The sequence below is a fragment of the Musca vetustissima genome, unplaced genomic scaffold, assembly GCF_032173495.1.
Source record: "Musca vetustissima isolate MV318-11 ecotype Yass unplaced genomic scaffold, APGP_CSIRO_Mvet_v1 utg4715, whole genome shotgun sequence".
In the NCBI taxonomy this organism is placed as follows: Eukaryota; Metazoa; Arthropoda; class Insecta; order Diptera; family Muscidae; genus Musca; species Musca vetustissima.
The window spans coordinates 51,223-70,013 of record NW_026874466.1 but is presented as its reverse complement, the minus strand read 5'-3'; the positions used below and the strand labels follow the sequence as shown (position 1 = coordinate 70,013).

The following is an 18,791-nucleotide window of genomic DNA, read 5'->3' as shown; positions in this document are numbered from 1 at the left end:
TATCTTGCAAATTTATAATTCTATCGCTTGCAGGACTTTTCTCTAATTATGTTACCACCATATATAAATGGATTTCATACAAAAACGTTAAAAAACGTTGAAATTAGGAATTTTTAATTACAAAAGGACTTCCTGCTTCAATTGTTCCTATTGGGAAATTGAAGTAAATTGTAAACCAAAGGGCAACGAACTTCTGTTGCGATTTCTTTGATTTGACAATGTAAAATTGTTAAGGTGCGATTAGTACTCTTTTCAATTAATATAATTGAAATTCTCATGCCAATTCATGGTGTTGTATTTTTTTGGCTTTCTATACATTGTCAAGCTCAAATTGTATTATCGTATTTTTTATTTCAAATATAATGTGTACAAAATTTTCCTGCTAGGTCGTTCTACATAAATCAAAAATATCATACCGAACTTGACACGAGGATTACGATAGAGTCAAATCAGCTGAGTATTGCATTTACCTTGTATAATTGTACCATGGTCATCCCCTTAGAATATATAAAATAAAAATAAACTGGAAACGAACTTAACATGTGACTCCTGTTTTAATTTTTCTACAAAAACACCAGAAAAATTATTAATGTCTTTGGGTCTGAAAGGCTTATGTCTTTACTAGATCTCCTAACGTAGCGTGTTAAATCTAATTGTTATTTTCTTATCATTAATCGCGATAGACCCACTTGGTTGGTTACTTCCACATACGTATTCTTACGAAAATCGGACAAAATCATTGAAGTTTATGATTTTACAAAGAGTTATCCCTTTCGCGGGTTCAAAAGTATGGGACTTGAATTCGACATATGTCAAATTAAGTTGTAAAATTAATTTATTTATTTTCAGTTAAAAGTCTAGCATTGACGAAAATAGATCTCTTAATATTACGTTTACATTGTACCGGATTTATTATATCCAGTAAATCTAAATTTTCAATTCCATTAAATATATGTAAAATAAATCCTCATAGACGAGATTAACACCGCAAAAAGTTGTAATGTAAATGCCGTTTAACTATCTTAAACGGCATTAGAACTTTTTACCGGATAAACCTACTTCATGAGGATTTGTTTGGCATATATGCAATGGAAATGACAATTGAAACCCACTGGGTTAACGAAATCCCGTACAATATAAACGTACTATTACAACGCATAAAAGTCATCAAACCCACTTGGTTGGTTACTTCCACATACGTATTCTTACGAAAATCGGACAAAATCATTGAAGTTTATGATTTTACAAAGAGTTATCCCTTTCGCGGGTTCAAAAGTATGGGACTGGAATTCGACATATGTCAAACTAAGCTGTAAAATTAATTTTTTTATTTTCAGTTAAAAGTCTGGCATTGACGAAAATGGATCGCTTAATATTACGTTTACATTGTACCGGATTTATTAAATCCAGTAAATCTAAATTTTCAATTCCATTAAATATATGTAAAATAAATCCTCATAGACGAGATTAACACCGCAAAAAGTTGTAATGTAAATGCCGTTTAACTATCTTAAACGGCATTAGAACTTTTTACCGGATTAACCTACTTCATGAGGATTTGTTTGGCATATATGCAATGGAAATGACAATTGAAACCCACTGGGTTAACGAAATCCCGTACAATATAAACGTACTATTACAACGCATAAAAGTCATCAAACCCTACTACAAACAAAAGTCTCGTATTTGGGGTGCTGAGAATTCTGAAGTAATTGATGTGCGGCATTTATATCCAGAAAAAGTCTTTGGTCCGAAGGTGTGATTAGACCATAGGTTAGGGTAAAGGATGTTTAGCCACCAGTAGTCCAGCAGCCATATTAGTCAGAGACATTGTACCCATTGTTCTCACCCTAAGTACCTGAAAAAAAGAAGGAATGGAAACGGAAAGGGGATAGTAGAAGGTGTTTGAGTGGAGACTTGCTGTTTAGTATAGGAGTGTGATGTTATTTTGTTGACAGATTTCCACACAGAACACTCTATAATAGTTATTTTGTATCTTTTGAATTGTTCTCTATAAACGGAGATGGTACTTCGGTTCGTCTTCCGTGGGTTCCTATAAGGCTTCTGTTCTTCTCTAAAGGTAGGAATCTAAAAGAGTATCATCCTATGATCCGAGAAGGAGCATTTTTATGATAATTCCCACTTACTAACATCAGAGTAGTCCATGTTTGTGAGGCTATTGTCATTAACTTTACCTCTCACTCTGTTTATGAACTTCTTCGAAAACGACGATAGAACGACGAATGTCGCCGTCAAGCGTTATGGTCATTTGATAAATGACTTTTTTGCATGCTATTGAAGAATGCGATTTAGGGAATATGTGGTTTCAACAAAACGGTGCCACACAACTAGGGATAATATGTCTATATTGCAAGAGACATTTACTAACCGTGGCATTATAAACAGGCCACCAATATAATACGTTTTGACACAATTAGATTTTTTATGAGGCTAGGTGAAAGACCCTGCCCATGCAGATAAACATTCAACTCTAGAGCAATTAAACATCAACATTTGTCAAGTTATGACCCTTGACAAATGTGTTCCACAATGTGCCAAAATTACCTCAAAGAATCAATGCTTGCAACAGTTCGTGTGAAGGCAATTGAAATAATGAATTGATATTTTAGAGCCACTTTCTTACTGCACTGAGAAAATTTGAAGCGAATTGACACTCCTACACCACTTACTACTACTCAAAATATAACAACATTTAGAAGCTTAACAAATCGATTCCATCTAAATTTTATATCGGATTGGTAGAAAACATATTTAGATATACTTACACTGCATATGCCAACATCTCCAGATGACATTGTTTAAACGTATTTTATCTTTCCAACGTAAACGAACACCCTTAAAATGATTCCATTTCGGAGATGTAAGCTTTTGGCTAAAACGACAAAAATATGAGATTTTAATATATATTCGGTTAATTCTGTTAGTATAATAGAATCTCGAGAATTACAATTAATCCGATAACTCTTAATTCTTCATTTTTTTTGTATTATTCGAAAAATAATAATTTTATAACTCACATATATACACGTGTAAGGTAATAAATATGACTTTCAACCTGTGCATGACTGCGAAAGTAAAATTCTAATAATTATGCACAACATTATCTTTAATTTGTACGCATAAAATTGAAATACATCCCTAATAGGTATATGTACATACATATATATTTTTAATGTCTAAACATATTTGCAAGAAGAGCAAACTTAAAGTGACAAACATTTTCAAAACAACAAATTGATACTTCTCTGTCATACGATCCCCTAGACAATTATGCTGATATATCAGAAATGAATGAAATTCGGCAAATGGCAAAAGTTACAAAATATATTGTCTTATCATGTTTTAAAAGCATGCGAAACTAACTGAAAGGAAAAAAACATAAAATACTATTCATATCACGTTATTAATGCATGACCGCTAGCCATAGTCCAATATGTACTCAAAATTAACATTTTTTATGTGACTGTTCTATGATCAAAAAAAGAAATGTAGACTGTAGAAAGAAGGTTTTTTTATATAATTTTGATAAAGAATATTTTTTTTTAAATGGAATTACATTTTACTAACAAGTTAGAAGTTATATTTTTACGTGCACGTGTTTTAAAGACATACATTAAGAGTCGCCCACATAACTTGATACACTTACCTGTAAGCTAAATTCATACATTTGAAGAGTTTGGTTAGTGAAGTCTCAATCTCTAGATGCGATGTTATTAGTCCAGCCGATTCATTGCCACCATATCGATTCTGTTGGGCCACCTTGCGCGGTACATACAGCTGCACTTCCATACATGTATTGGGTTCATCGGGTTTCGATAGACTTGGATCCTCGGGATCGAGCATTTTAACTTCACTATCGTCGAGATCATCTTGGGCTTCTTCAGCTTCAAATGTCGACACCATGAACTGGCCCGAATGTATCGACTCTCGTTCAGCTTTGCCCGATGCAGAGTTGGAATTTATCGACGAGTTAGAATCTTGCGAAAACATGTTCGGAGCCGACAGTGCATTGTGTGAAGCTGTTACAGATGCCGTTGACGACATGGCCGGCATACCCATAGCTGACGAGGAGGCTGTTGTACTCCCAGCACTCCCAGTGATATGTTGAAAATTGTTAAGTTTATTCGACATATTCAACATCATATTACACACTCGTATACACTTATTTCAGTTGGAGATACACATTAAACCGCTGTTGGTCAGACTAGTAGAAATAGGATAATACAGTTCGCTCGTTGACAGTTTACTGGCATTCGACCGATCAATTTATTAATTGGAAGGATCTTACATCCGATAATTGTGAACCGAACAATTCAAAATCGAAGCCTATAGGACAGTACACAAATCAAGAGGTTATCGTCACTGACATCGTTATACTTGTGGGCGATAAGGCAATATTGGAGTTAACACGCTTCCTACAACCACAAACGCGATTACGATTTAAAGCCACTCGGCTGATGTGCTCTTGTTGTTTTTGCCTTTTCAAAGATAAATCTTTATTAGCATTAGCACTACTAGCGTGTGTGTATGTAATGTGCGACCGTCTATAGTGTGTGTTTTTATTGTTGCTGTTGCTACTGATATTTAAATTCCTTAACATTTGCGATGATATCTTTTCCATTTCACAATCAGCAATGAACGAATGAACGTTAACGTCTTTTACTAGTCAACATTAACTAGAATTTGTTCTCTCCGTTGTACGATGGCGATCAACGATTATTTGACACTACGTCGTTTGTCTCCTTCTCGGGTTGTTTCCACAATGTTTTGCACTTTATTCAATTTATTTTTGGGTTTGTAATATTTAAGAAAAAAATCTCTCTGTTTTTGTTTATTTTGTTGTCAATTCTTTTTTGTACTCTTTTCAGCGTTTTACGAGTGGTTAATTATTTCTCTTTACATTGTTTTATTGGGCTTATCAATATAAGAGGTTTCACTATCTTGAATCGTTAGTAGAAAGAAAGAAGGAAGACAAAAATAAAAACACTTTAGAGACTGTTATTATTTGTTTGTGTTATAGCAGTACATATAAAAATATAAGTATCGTTGACAATGTCGATCAACTTCACAAAAATATATATCTCAAGTGTAGCTGAGTGGAGTCACTTTTCTCAGCGTTTTTTTTTTTTTTTTGCTTGTATTTTTTCAATACGAATAAACAACTTCTATTTATACAGTATTTTTTAATATGTATATATAATTAATTTTATATTTCTTTAAAGAATTAAAAATCATATTTATAAAGATTGCCGAAACACGCGTACGATATACAGTGCAGGACATTACAATAAAAACCTAAAAATAGCTTTTATTTTACAAACTTAAATTATAAATTTAAATTTTAGAATAATTAAAACATGTTCTATAGTTTACTGTTCTCAAAAAAATAAGATAGCAATGATCTGTTTAATTTATTTAACTCAGGTTGAGAACCAGTAGCAAAAATTAAATTTTTCGGTTTAAAAATAATTTTTTGTTTAAAGATGTATTTTAATCTTTATTATTAAAGCATTAAAATAATTAGTAAGTACTAAAAATCAAATAATATGCGCGATTGACCACATATTTACTAATCTATGAAAAAAACTATACGTTTATTCAGTAAACACAAGTGCAGGTAATGTGGTATACATTGAGTCTGCATGAAAAAAAAGCCAGCACAAGACAAAATCTCATTACAAAAACTAAATATTGCCATGTGTAGACATTATTATATAATAAAAATTACAGTTCAAGTTCCGTATCCGTTAAAAATCTTAACAGACATAAATCTTGAGCTAATTCGCATTCACAAAAAACAATAAATTACATAAGTTATCAATTGGAAGTGAAAATTATACTATACCACATTAACATCAAATTCAAGTATTTTCTCAAATATCTCTTAAATTGTTAGAATAATATTATTTTCAAATTGATACATGGAAAGGCAACACATGTAGCATGTTAAGTGTAACATTTCAAGTTAATTTACATTTACATGTCGGAATTAGGTGAGTTTACCCTACCAGAAATATACCTATTTAGTGTTACATTTGTACATATACACAAATCAATCCTAGTATGTTGCTCTTATAAAATATAAAAAGATAAGATTGTACTTTCGAAGCGTTCCTTTTTTGTTTCAAATTTGACCATAATGATAACTAGTTTTAGAAAAAAATACATTTTTATAGGCTACATTTAATTCTGATCTAATACCATTTGCCTAATCGATCATAATCTGGGTTGATCGAACGGACGTAGCAAACCGGGTCCATTATTTACGCGGAATCGGGTGAAATTATATATAGACTGTATCTAAATATCGATCTACATTAAACATCATTCTTGATTCAATTTAGTTGCAAGTGTAAATTTTCGTCCTCAAGCAAGTTTTGACGATTTTTTATCTATCTTTTTATTTCGTCTCTGGTACAAACAAATCAGAAACTCTACAGATCATATAATGGACCAGATATATAAACCTTTTTTTAATAATACCAAGCTCTAAATTTATATTTTTCATTGTAAACATACTTTTGAGATACACACCGCCATTGAAATTATGATGATAAAAAATTAATATATGTGCCTATTCACCTGCAATTCCTTCTAATCGAAAACAAAAACATAGGGCAATTAACAACAACAACAAAATTGCTATCCTTTGCAACAACAAAACCAAACCAATGGGGGCATTGACACAACACATCATAATAGCAATAATAACAACAAAACAAAAATAAAACAACAACCGACCACAGCTACTACACACCAAGTCAAAATAAAAACAAAAAATATACGACTGCTATACGAATATTTCCATTATGTCCCGAACAGCATGTATGTATGTATGTCGACGACGACTTTACATGCATTCAGCCTGCACTATTTATTACTCGCGCTCACATTGTACCCAAGAAGTGGGCTCGACTGCTTCTACCTTTGCTCTTTGTTTTGTATGATTCTTTTTATGCAGCCTGTTTATACTCTCGTACGCTCACTATTATTGTTTTGCTCGAATTTCATTGGCACTTTAATCAATTTGTTTTCCCATGTACTTTTGTATATTGACTGGGTCGTTGGCTAATGCAGTCACCATTCTGTCTTTGTTTCTATTTCAATTCTTTCAATTCCTCATCGCTTGTCCAATCGAGTTGGAAAATTATAATTGATAACAAAGCGACGTCAGCGCTACTAATAACAGACGTGCCACTGCTGCTCGAACGAGCTCGCAGAGGCGACATACATGGAGAACTATCCAAATAAATGATATGCTGGCGTCTCGATTTCCATACGCGTAGCATCGCTGGCAACATTCATTTGTTTTGATTCGAAAATACTCCAAATTGTTGAAATAAGAACGTGTTTTTTCCTACTTCCATGCTTCCACACTTTACAATTGTTTTGGGCTTCTCTTGCTGTTTGTTAACACCACACCACACCAAAATCATTGCCCGAACCGAGGTGCAATTGATAGGCGACTATCGATGCAACCTTTAACCGTTTTCAGCGTTTCGTTCATTTACACTATATTTCATATGCACCACTTTGCAGCCCGAATCCTTTTTGTTCACGTAATTAATAATAAAATATTATTACTTTTTTATTTCATTGTCTTGACAGTCTCTACGAGTTGTGTCGTCCCGAAATGAACCAGTTTAAATGAACGACTCTGTAAAATGAACGATGGGGACGATTATCATCGCATTCGAATCTCTAGTTCACCTAGTTCACATTGCTCAGTCACCAACTTGTGTTGTTTTGAATGATAAAGTTCATAATAAAACATTAACATTTTACTGGATTTAGTAATGCTATACATTGCATATATCGCTGGTTTAACTTGTAAAGGCAACAAGTCCATTTTCCTAGAAATTGAAATTTTGATACATTTATGTAAAATAAGGCAAAACACATCGATTTAAAAAAATAAAAATACAGTTATCTCATTTTTAATGTTGTTTTGTATTGATTAGTAAACGCGCTAAGATCAATTCAACACACGTTGCTGGATTAACATCATGTAAAAAAACGGCTATGCAACCACAAGGAAACGCTAATTTGGTATTTTAGGTACTTACGGTGTAGCACACCTTCCAACAAAACATTATCAATATTGGTCTCCTTTTTAGGGTAACCCCATATAACGTTATGCATGGGGTCCCAGCCCAAATAACGTTATGCATGGGGTCCCAGCCCAAATTTCCAATAGCCTGTATTTTGATATTTCATTTTCTTTTGGCAGTAATTTATCATGGCATAACAACCATATAATAGTCCCGACCGATTTTAAGTATTTGACTGTGCAACTCATGGTGGAGAGTTCGACTCGGGCGAACTTAACGATGTTTTAACTTGTTTTTATTGATATTGTTGAATTCCAAAACGATCTTTACTCTTTTAAATAAAATAGCATGTAAAAATCAACAAAAATCCACATTTATTGCAGTAATTAAAAAATATAATAAGAGACAAGTAGTAAGGAAAAGACCTAATTCCATGAAAACAGAAAAACTTTGGAACAGAAAAGGCGCTCATTAGAACTTTTTACCGGGTTAACCTACTTTATGAGGATTTATTTGACATGTATGCAAAGGAAATGACAATTGAAACCCACTGGGTTAACGAAATCCGGTTAAATGTAAACGTACTGTAATACTTATTTTTTCCATTTTGCCTTTACACAAATAAAATACAATACAAAAACAAATTGCATTTAGAGATGCTTTTATTCAAAAAAAGTTTTTGTCTCTCCCCAAAAATTGTCAAAAAGGGACTTATTGCCTCTACAAGTTACGCCAGCGATATGGTAAATAAAACGCCAGGGCTAACCTCCTCTATGTATTTTCTAAATCCAGTACAAAGTAAATGGACTTTAGTTAAGTTTAGATCTTTTCCCGGATCACGAAAATATACGACTTTAGTGGAGACATGGACCTCTGAAGTTCCGGAATTCATATGCTCATAACTTGGTCATTTATGGACCGATTATGGTAATATTGGCGCTTATTAAGAAAAACATGTGTATTTAAAATAAATTTTCGATAGCGTAGCCGAAAAAGTCTTAAATTTTGATATGAAAGGATCTTTTAGTCGCGTAGCCGGATTTAGATCTGTCCATAGGAGAAAGTCTTGAATGACCGGCTAAGGGCCGTCTAATGAGAAAATTTAGTTTAAAAATATGTTGATGTATTAGCCGAATTTTCCGCCTGTCCACAGGAGAAAGTCTTTAATCCATGGTCTAATTATTTTTAATTTAAACAAATTTAAGTGAAAATATAATGTGTACGCTTAACAACCATACAAATATTACCTTCATCGGTCCATAAATGGCGAAGTTATTAGCACAGTAATTTCGGAATTTCAGAGGTCCATAAGTATGAACCTCCTTCATGAAAATACTTGATGAGCCCCTAAACTCAACTTGTACCTCCCGTTTTTAGTAAAAATTTAAATATATGTCAAATAAATAGAACTTGTTGCATTTGTTTTTATATATTCTGACATTATAGCCCACAACGTACATAGATATGAATTTTTTCTTCGTTGACAAAATAAAAAAAACATATGGAACAAGTTGTTGTGGTTATTTGACACATAGGCCCACTTTTTTATTTTCTTATCGAACGTTCCCATGCCTCACTTTCTCGCCCCTGCCGACCGAGGAGGCGACCTCCCCATTCGTAGGGATCGCGTACACACCATATGAGAATGAGAAGGGATAGAAAACTAGCTACAGAAATCTAATTTTTTTTTTTATTTATTATATTTCATATATACTTATAAACAAGTTACAATGCGCCTCAGCGCCAATGGGCATTTAGAGGCTTAGTTGGCAAATTATACATAGATGTAGGTATATATTGAAACAAAGACACAAATATATATCAATAGCATTTCATTTTGCAAATATTTTATGCAAACATTTCTTCGATATGAATTAATAAGTATTGCTTTAAAGCTTTTTTAAAAGATGAAAGGGAGCTACAAGATTTCACATATTGAGGTAAATCATTATATTCTCTACTTCCAGCATATTCTATTCTCTGTTTGGTGGTTTCGGTGCGACATAGAGCAACACGAAGATTTGAATTGTTACGAGTGTTGAAATAGCTTTGATTTTGCATAAAGTCAATTGTATGGAATCCAATATTATTTAAACATTTAAAAACATAAATCATAATTTGATATTTGTAAAGGCCATAAACTGGTAATAAAGATTTAAATGTATTTTTAAAAAGACTTAGTGTTGAGTGTAAAATTGGCAGGTTTGCGACTAGTTTTAAAGCTCTATTTTGTAAACGTTGCAAGGATATGAGGTTAACATTGTTTTTATGAGCATAAATTATAGCCATGTATTTTAAATGACTTTGTATTAATGTTTGGTAAATAAGATATTTAGTTTCTTGGTTAAATTTGTATTTGAATTTGTAAAGTAGACCAAGTGCCGGTGAAATTTTTGTTTTCAAATGGCTTATGTGCTTATCCCAAGAAAGATTTGATTGTAACAGTAGGCCAAGATACATTATTTCATGTACTTCCCGTACAAGTTTGCTGCCTATGTTAATATTGAAGCTAGATTCAAAATTTCCATGTGGCCTAAATCGGATTAGCTTTGTTTTTTTTATCATTTATATACAATTTATTGAGCCTCATATATTCAAGAATAAGAGCAGCATCTCTTTCCATATAACATTTAACGACCGTCTCTGATTTATATGGATAAAAAATACAAATATCATCAGCATACGTGAACAAACGACCACTTAACTGTAAATTTACAAGATCATTGATGTATATGATAAACAATATTGGACCTAAAATGCTTCCTTGAGGTACACCATATTGAACGTGCAACATTTGGCTTCTACACTGACTGATCTCCACAAATTGTTTCCTATTTCCTAAATAAGACTCCAAAAGCAATATACTGGTATCATTCATCCCATAGAATCGCAACTTCTGCAGTAAAATATTATGGTCGATCATATCGAAAGCCCTGGACAAATCATAAAAAATGCCAGCAACACAATAACCTTCATCAATCGCTTTGCAAACATAATTCAAAACATTAATAACGGCCTCCTCAGTACCACTACCTTTACGGAATCCATATTGGTTTGAATTAATTAAATTGTTCCGATAAAAATATTCGGCTATTTGATTATATAAAATCCTTTCAAATATATTGTTTATCACCGATAACACAGAAATAGGACGAAAGTTCGTAATTGAGTTATTATTTCCAATTTTAGGTATAGGTATGATCTTGTGAATCTTTAGTGCATTTGGATACTCATTACTAAGTATAATATTGTTAAAAATTGTTGTAAGATATGGCATAAGAACCATTTTACATTCTTTTAAAACTTTAGGTGATATATTGTCATAACCACATGATTTCCCAAGTGATATTTTAGATAATACATCACACATTTCTGCATTTGTTATGGACTTAAAACGGAACATGTGGTTAACTTCATTTAAAGTTCTAAGGTAATTAAAGTGGTCCCTTGGTAATATTTCGATTTCGTCTTTCAAATTTTGCACAGAATTTATAAAAAATCTGTTCAGAATCTCTACTTTGTTGGCATCGTCTTCTATAATAAAACCATTCAAATCTTTTATGTTATGCAGATGATAAGATGTCCTACCAAGTGTATCATTTAGAAACCTCCATGTTTTCTTTGGATCGTTTTTTAATATTTCTAGGTTTGTTGCATAGTAATTGTTCCTTGAATCTCCATAAGCACGTTTTATAACTTTACTAAATCTTTTCAGTCGCTCTTTAAGTCCAATATCATTAGGATATCTTTTCCTTCGTTTCAAGAGCCGATTCTTGTATGTGATCAATTTTTGTAAGTTTGTATTTATCCATGGATTCAATTTATTTTTTAATAATGTCGATTTGTTTTTCTCCTTAGAAGAAAACTCAATGCCAGATTTTATGCAACTAATTAAATTTAAAACGTCATGTGAAGTATTCCCAGTGTTTACAAGTAAATCAAGTTCAGTAGAAAGATATGTCGATAACTTTTCATAATCACAGACAAAATATTTACATTGGACAACATCATTCAATTGTACATTGATGTCAATCTGTACATATATTATATTGTGGTCAGATATACTGCACTCAATTGACGATACTTTCATTGGCTTCAAAATATTGCAATAAACATGATCTATACATGTGTTACTTACTGGCCGAGTTATCAAATTATGACAGTTTTTGAAATCGTAACATGATAAAACATAAAAAATATCAGAGGATACAAATGTTTGATTGATATCAATATTTGAATCACCGACAATGATTGTGGGATCTCTACCATATAACAAAAGGCAATTCTCCACGAATCGTTCAAAATTATGTAAATTGCACTTCGGGGATCTATAATATGATATTAGAATAACCGGTTTGTCATCTGATTGTATACTTTGCAATTTTATAACAATTGAGTCTATAAAATCGCCACTATTACAATCTATTTCAATAAATCTTATATTTTCACGTATGTAAACCGATGTACCACCAAAACCATCCGAACGACAACAGTGTACCGAATTAAAGCCTGGCAAATGATATATTTGAGCAATGTCTTTTTTAATCCAAGTTTCTTGCACAGATATGATTGCCGGTAAAACAGAAAACTTAGCAACGAGTGATTTGAATTTATCGAATTTTGCAATAGAAGAAATGCTTCTGATATTTATCGATAATATATCTAAAGATGATTTATTTAAGTTACTTGAATTGAATTCATTAATATTAGAATAATAAAAATTCATTAATGTAAAAAATAAAATAATTCAGCTGTAATTCAAATAATATACAAGACTTATGATGGTGACTCATATTCATTATCTGATAGATCCTCTACAGATTGCGCTGCTCGCGAACGTCTCAATTGTGCCTTATACGTCGTTGCGTCTGCTAAAAGCTTGTCAACTTCATCCTGTGTTTTTAAAAGCCTGGGTTTCGAAAATTCATTCATTTTTGTAAACACCCTATTTCCAGTGGTATAAACAGCACGGTACCCAACATTCTTCAGTGATTTGGCGTACTTGAAAAGGTTTAATGTTTCACGGCTTAAAAAGTCATTTATAAATATGTTTTTCATTTCCTCATTTTCTCTTAATTTTGGTTTAACAGCCATTAATTCTGATTTTGCTTTTTTTGAGTTGAATTTAACAACAATGGATTTCTTATTTTTAAGAAAATAAGCATCATCAATATTATCCTTTTGTATTTCAACACCAGCATCATTCGATAGTTTAACAACAACATCAACAGCTGTTCCACCATCTCCTTTCACACCAGTTATCAAGCAATCATTTTTCACCCTTTGATCATTTAAATATTTTATCGATGCATTGGCTATGTTCAACTCGGATCTTAACGTCTTGTTCTCCTTTTCAATCTTTTCTATTTTCTTCTTATTTTCTGCAACACCTTTCAAAATTTCATCGTATTGCTTTGCCATAAATTCCATAGTCTCTCTCATGGCAGTCAACTCACTCTTCAATTCTACTTTCATAGCTGTCAGTTCAGCAGTTAACGACGTGTTGTTGTTATTATTGTTTTTTGGCTCACATTTATCACACACAAATTCTTCTTCTTCGTGGGAGAGTAAGTATGTAAATTCTCGCTTGTTCAACCGAGTACAAACAACATGAAGAGTTTTGTTGCACTTATCGCATTCTATGCTTTCTTCGCTCTCTTCGATATTTAATTTGCAAACACTGCATATCACTTTTTTATTAATGTTACTTCTTCTACTTGTTTTTGGCATTCTCGAATATTATTATGAACACTGTTCGTTGTGTTACAAATGTATCTAGTTTATAGAATTTTTTATTGTTTATAAACAGCAAAATATTATTTTTTCCCTTAGGATTAACGAAACGATCAAAAAACTCGACTTCGCTCGAACAGGGTTGCCAACTCCATCAACAGCCAGTTTGTTACTAAGTTGTATTATTCATTTAAAAATACAATTATATAAGATTTTATTATATTGTTACGAATATAAATTTAGATTTAAGTTACATTAGATGAATTCCGTTAATTTAAGAATTTGAATTGTAACGTAAATTTCTACTACGCAGTTTATTTGAATAACTTCACAACAACAACTACTGTATAGATTTTTCTACATCCTTCCATTTCCTCTTTCATTGTCTATTTTTTTGTTGACGTACAATTCTTGTTAAACGTCATCATTGATGATCGCTTAATTCCTCTTTCTTTGTTACCCCCTCACCTGTATATGTGTTGTTGTTATTGTTTACTCAATGTAAGTTTGTATGTGTTGTTGTTATTGTTTACTCAATGTAAGTTTGTATGTGTGTTTGTTGCATTGGTAGATTGTTCGTGATCTAGGTGTTACCAGATCGTCTAGAAACTTCTGTAGCTACAAGCAAGGGTCATATAAATAGGGGAAATGGAAAGGCAATGAGTCAGTTGTGAATCAGATCGCGAATTGAAACCGTCGTGTAAAGTAAAGTGCAAAGTAAAGTTGTGTGAATAAAATCATTGTAATAATCGTAATCAGAACGAACCCGCGTTTTATTTGGTACGAACTGTATCGGGAAATAAAACAACGTCTACACGGGAATAAGTAAAGTCCAAGAACGTAACAATATCTATATTCATGCAAAAGTCTACTTTAGAATACACGGAATTGAAATCAATACATATTTCCCTAAGTGGATCTCCCATAATATCTACTGGATCGAAAAGGAGCATTTACTCTAATGGATGAAATAAGAAGTCTGAGGGTATATTACCGTTTAGTATTTTAATTACCATCATAGTGTTCAACATAATACGTCTACTTTTTAATGTAGGCAATCGAATTAATTTTAACCTGCTAGTGTAAGAAGGCAATAAAAAGTCACTATTCCAATGTAAACCTCTCAGTGCAAAAAGTAGAAATTGTTTCTGCACTGATTCAATTCAAAATTAGACTAAATAATATAAAAAAATATTGTTGTAGTTATTTTAAGAATTTATTTTCGTTTTAATTTATTAAATAAACTAAATTATAATAAAATAAATTAAAATTTAGATTTCATAAAAAAAATAATACCAGAAATTCATTGCCAAAAAACTTAAATAGCATGAAGTACAACCATAAGAAAAATTTAAACATTAAACAATTTTATTTATTGTCACTGTCTGATAATAAACGAAAACGTTTGCGAAAGACTACAATATCACTGCCATCACTGTTAAAAATCAGCCAAAACTAACGATCTTTCAATTAAAATTGTCAAATAGGAACTAAATTGTGTGTACAATACATTATGTACATTTTTACTTTTTCAATAATTCGGGGAATCCCGCATTTCCCGTAAAACAGAAATTACGCATACATAGACATAACTCAGAACACACACCAGAATTATATAATGCCATGTACAGATGAGCGTTGTTCGCTCTCTCATTCGTTGTTCGACCCTTAATTATGAAGTAATTACTTAGTTCCCCATACAAAATTGTCTGCGCGAACACCGACTTTTGTACGTTGTTCAATTCGAATCACTCTCTGAATCACCAAGAATTTTGTCCCATCTCTAACAATTGAGAGCATTTATCGAAAATAAATTAATTTTGACAGATTGAAAAATTTTTTAAATTTTTCAAACTTTTTCAGTAAAATTGAAAATGATGAATGAAAAGTAACCAAAATTCTAGTTTTTATATATGCAGAAGGATGTAAATTTTGTTGTCTACATAATGCAATATGCATTTCTTTCCCCTTGGTTCCAATTAGCGTACAAAACGAGAAACAAAAGTGGGGAAACCCAAACAAAAATTCTCCCATTTTTTAAATGTGACATTTGAGTTGAGAAAATAAAAAAATGTATTGAAAACAACAATATTTTCAGAAAAAATGGAAAACATGAATTAAAAGTAAAGAGATAGGGGTTGATATTATAGTCAGGAGAAAGAGAATTATTTTTTCTATTTAGATCCATATGTGGTTCACGCAAATATGTTACAATTTTGGTGTGAAACAAGAAACAAAAAGTTTGAAATAAAAAAACTCTGATGACATAAATTAAGAATAGTGTTGTATGAACGGGTTAATTCATATAGGTAATTCTGAGAGCGAACTACGTTGTTCGAATGGCCGTCAGAACATGGCATAAAATGTTGCCATATCAGAAATTCATGCCATGCAGGATTGTTACTCTAATTAAGGCAGGGATGTTTGAGCAAAAGTAATTTTGTTTTTTTTATTCGTGTTATTTCAAATTATGTCGTGTAACAATAGAAATATTTTTTCGTATTTACTCGTGTTATTTCAAATTCGTGTAAAAACAGAATTAGGTGTATATTTCAAATTATTTTGAATTTATTTTATGGAATTTATTTTTCATATTATTTCAAGTCCTACCTAAATTTAAACTAGCTCGTTCGACGTTTTTCACCACAGCACACATGTAATTTCAACTTTGACAGAACGTATTTTTTTCTTTTGTTGAAAATAAAAACAAAACATTCAGAAAATAAGAAATTTCGAATGTGAACCTTATATTTTTGAATAAATTTAATAAATTTTCAATTTTCTTTTGCGGTTGGTTTTATTCGCTTGAAGATGTGGATACGACGTATTTCGGTAATACGGCCGTACACAACATTTTGCAAAAGTGGGGAAGTTAATTTTTTTCTGCACGCCCCGTCGTATTTTCTGTACGCCCCGTCGTATTGTGAATTCCATATTAAAAAGGGTTTCCATCATCAAATTCTCAAGTGAGACTACCTTCTGTACTTATGCCAAGTGTTAATAGTTAGGAAAGTGGGAAAAGTATGCATTTGTCTGCAAATGCCTTGTTAACCACAAAGTAAGGTACCAACAATCTTCTCAGTGAGGTGGTATCGCTGGTAACTTAAGTATTTGTTACATGTGACATTTGGGTATAAAGTGTTTTGTAACTAAGCTATAATAGCTTCGGAGGGGAAATAGGCTTCCCTGCCTTGGTGGACAATACCATACTTTCGCTACTAATAAATAGCGAAATAAATAAAATAAACAACAAAAATATAAAATGTTTTTTCATCAGTCTCAGTTTTTATTAGTCTTAGGTTCGACCTTATAATTAGGTCTTACCGTTCGACCTTATAACTGCCCATGGTATTCATTCAAAATGACCATCAAATAAATTCGATAAATAAAAATTTTATTTATTTTAAAAATGTAACATTTTTAAATCCTCAAAATAATATTGAAAAACTTGACTAAAAATCTGTCCACTTTTGAATGTTTCTTTAGAAATTGTTCAGAAAATTGAAAATTCCCTCAAAATTTCCGTGCTTTTCTTCCTAAAATTTTAGAATTCGTTAAGATACTCGAATGTTCCTTTCGATTTTTTTTTCCAATAAACCTTTCCGAATTCGTGGGCACCAGGCATTTTTTTATTATCCCTTAACGAGCATGGGATTAAAAAGATGGGTGAACAAAGGGGAGTGGATATTTTAGATATTTATGTATTTTGACTGTTTATCTGATAATCAGCTGTTTGTGATAAAGAACGAATTTATTGTGGCTAGTATCTGTATTGTATAACTTAACCCATGGCACAATAAATAGGTAGTCCATTTAGAGCAGCTGATGTCTCGATTAACTGTCAAAGTGCGTAATATCTACTTGAATTCAATGTGCAATGTTACCAACCATGTGAAATATTATAAGAAAAAATTGGACAGATAATCGTGACAAAAACATTGGCTTTTGTTTTGATACATCACCATGGTATAATAATAGAAGGTAACAGCAAGTGTTGTTGTACAAAAAACGATACAACAACCACATGGAAATTTGTTGTTGTAAGTTCTACTAGTGTCAACTCATTTGACAGAAAAATGTAAACAAACAAACTATCATCAAATTATTTTTATTTTGAAAATGAAATATTTTCGAATCCTCAAAATAAAAATTGAAAAACATGAATGAAAATCTATCAAATTTATATTTCTATCGCTTCCACATCTTTCCTTTAATTGAGCCATTGCCATATATATGTGTAACACATATGAAAATTCTGGGAATAGCGAGTAATTCCTTGAAGAAAGATTTGCTTTCTCAAACTTTCCCAGTAGGCAGATTGAGTAAATTGAATACGGGAGCACATTTAATAAAGAACAATTTCAAATTGTATGCGTTCCCAATTTTCCTGTTGGCTGATTTTTAAAAACATAATTTGTCAAATTCATATTGACACGAGTATTACGTTGGAATCAAATCAGCTGGGATTTGCTGTTACCTTTTATAATTGTACCATGATACATCACCTTATTATTGCATCATGACTCAAGCAATATGAAGTTTATAGTTCCGTTCCAGAACCTAAAAGAATCTACTAATTTTACAAGTTTTGCTACTTTTTACTCGAAACCCGTTCCTGAACCCACAAAACTTGTAAAACATTGAATCAAATTTAAGAGAGCACAATACAAAATGGCGTTCTCTTTGTAAACTTTTTACTCGAGAAATTTGGCGGAGTAAAACTGGTAAACATAAATGCCTACTTCTGATTGGCTGTTATGTTGATTTTGAAGTATTGTCATCTAATTGTGGCATATTTACTAGATTTGCGGTCCCGAACTTTTCAAATTAGTTTGTACTCTGAGAGCGATTTTGAAATGTTTCTCTTTTACTAGCTTTATATTAAAAAAGTACACATTTGCTATAGTGTGAGTTGCCTTTGCGTTATGCGCGTTGATTTAGTCTCGTATAACAGTGACGGGTGTGTGTACAAAATGAAGTAACAAT

At 31.9% G+C, this 18,791-nt stretch overlaps 1 protein-coding gene across 1 annotated transcript in view; it reads right to left on the bottom strand.

The window, feature by feature from the left end:
* The window catches only part of LOC133333857 (protein WBSCR14 homolog), a 35,481-nt gene extending 31,432 nt beyond the window's left edge, over positions 1-4,049 (bottom strand). The window contains exons 1-2 of the mRNA XM_061542170.1: positions 3,668-4,049; positions 2,787-2,893 (exon numbers count right to left, since the gene is read on the bottom strand). Of these exons, the coding sequence (XP_061398154.1) occupies positions 2,787-2,893; positions 3,668-4,011 (451 nt within the window). The 5' untranslated portion in view covers positions 4,012-4,049. The remainder of the gene's footprint in view (positions 1-2,786; positions 2,894-3,667) is intronic.
* Between the last annotated feature and the right edge of the window lie 14,742 nt (positions 4,050-18,791).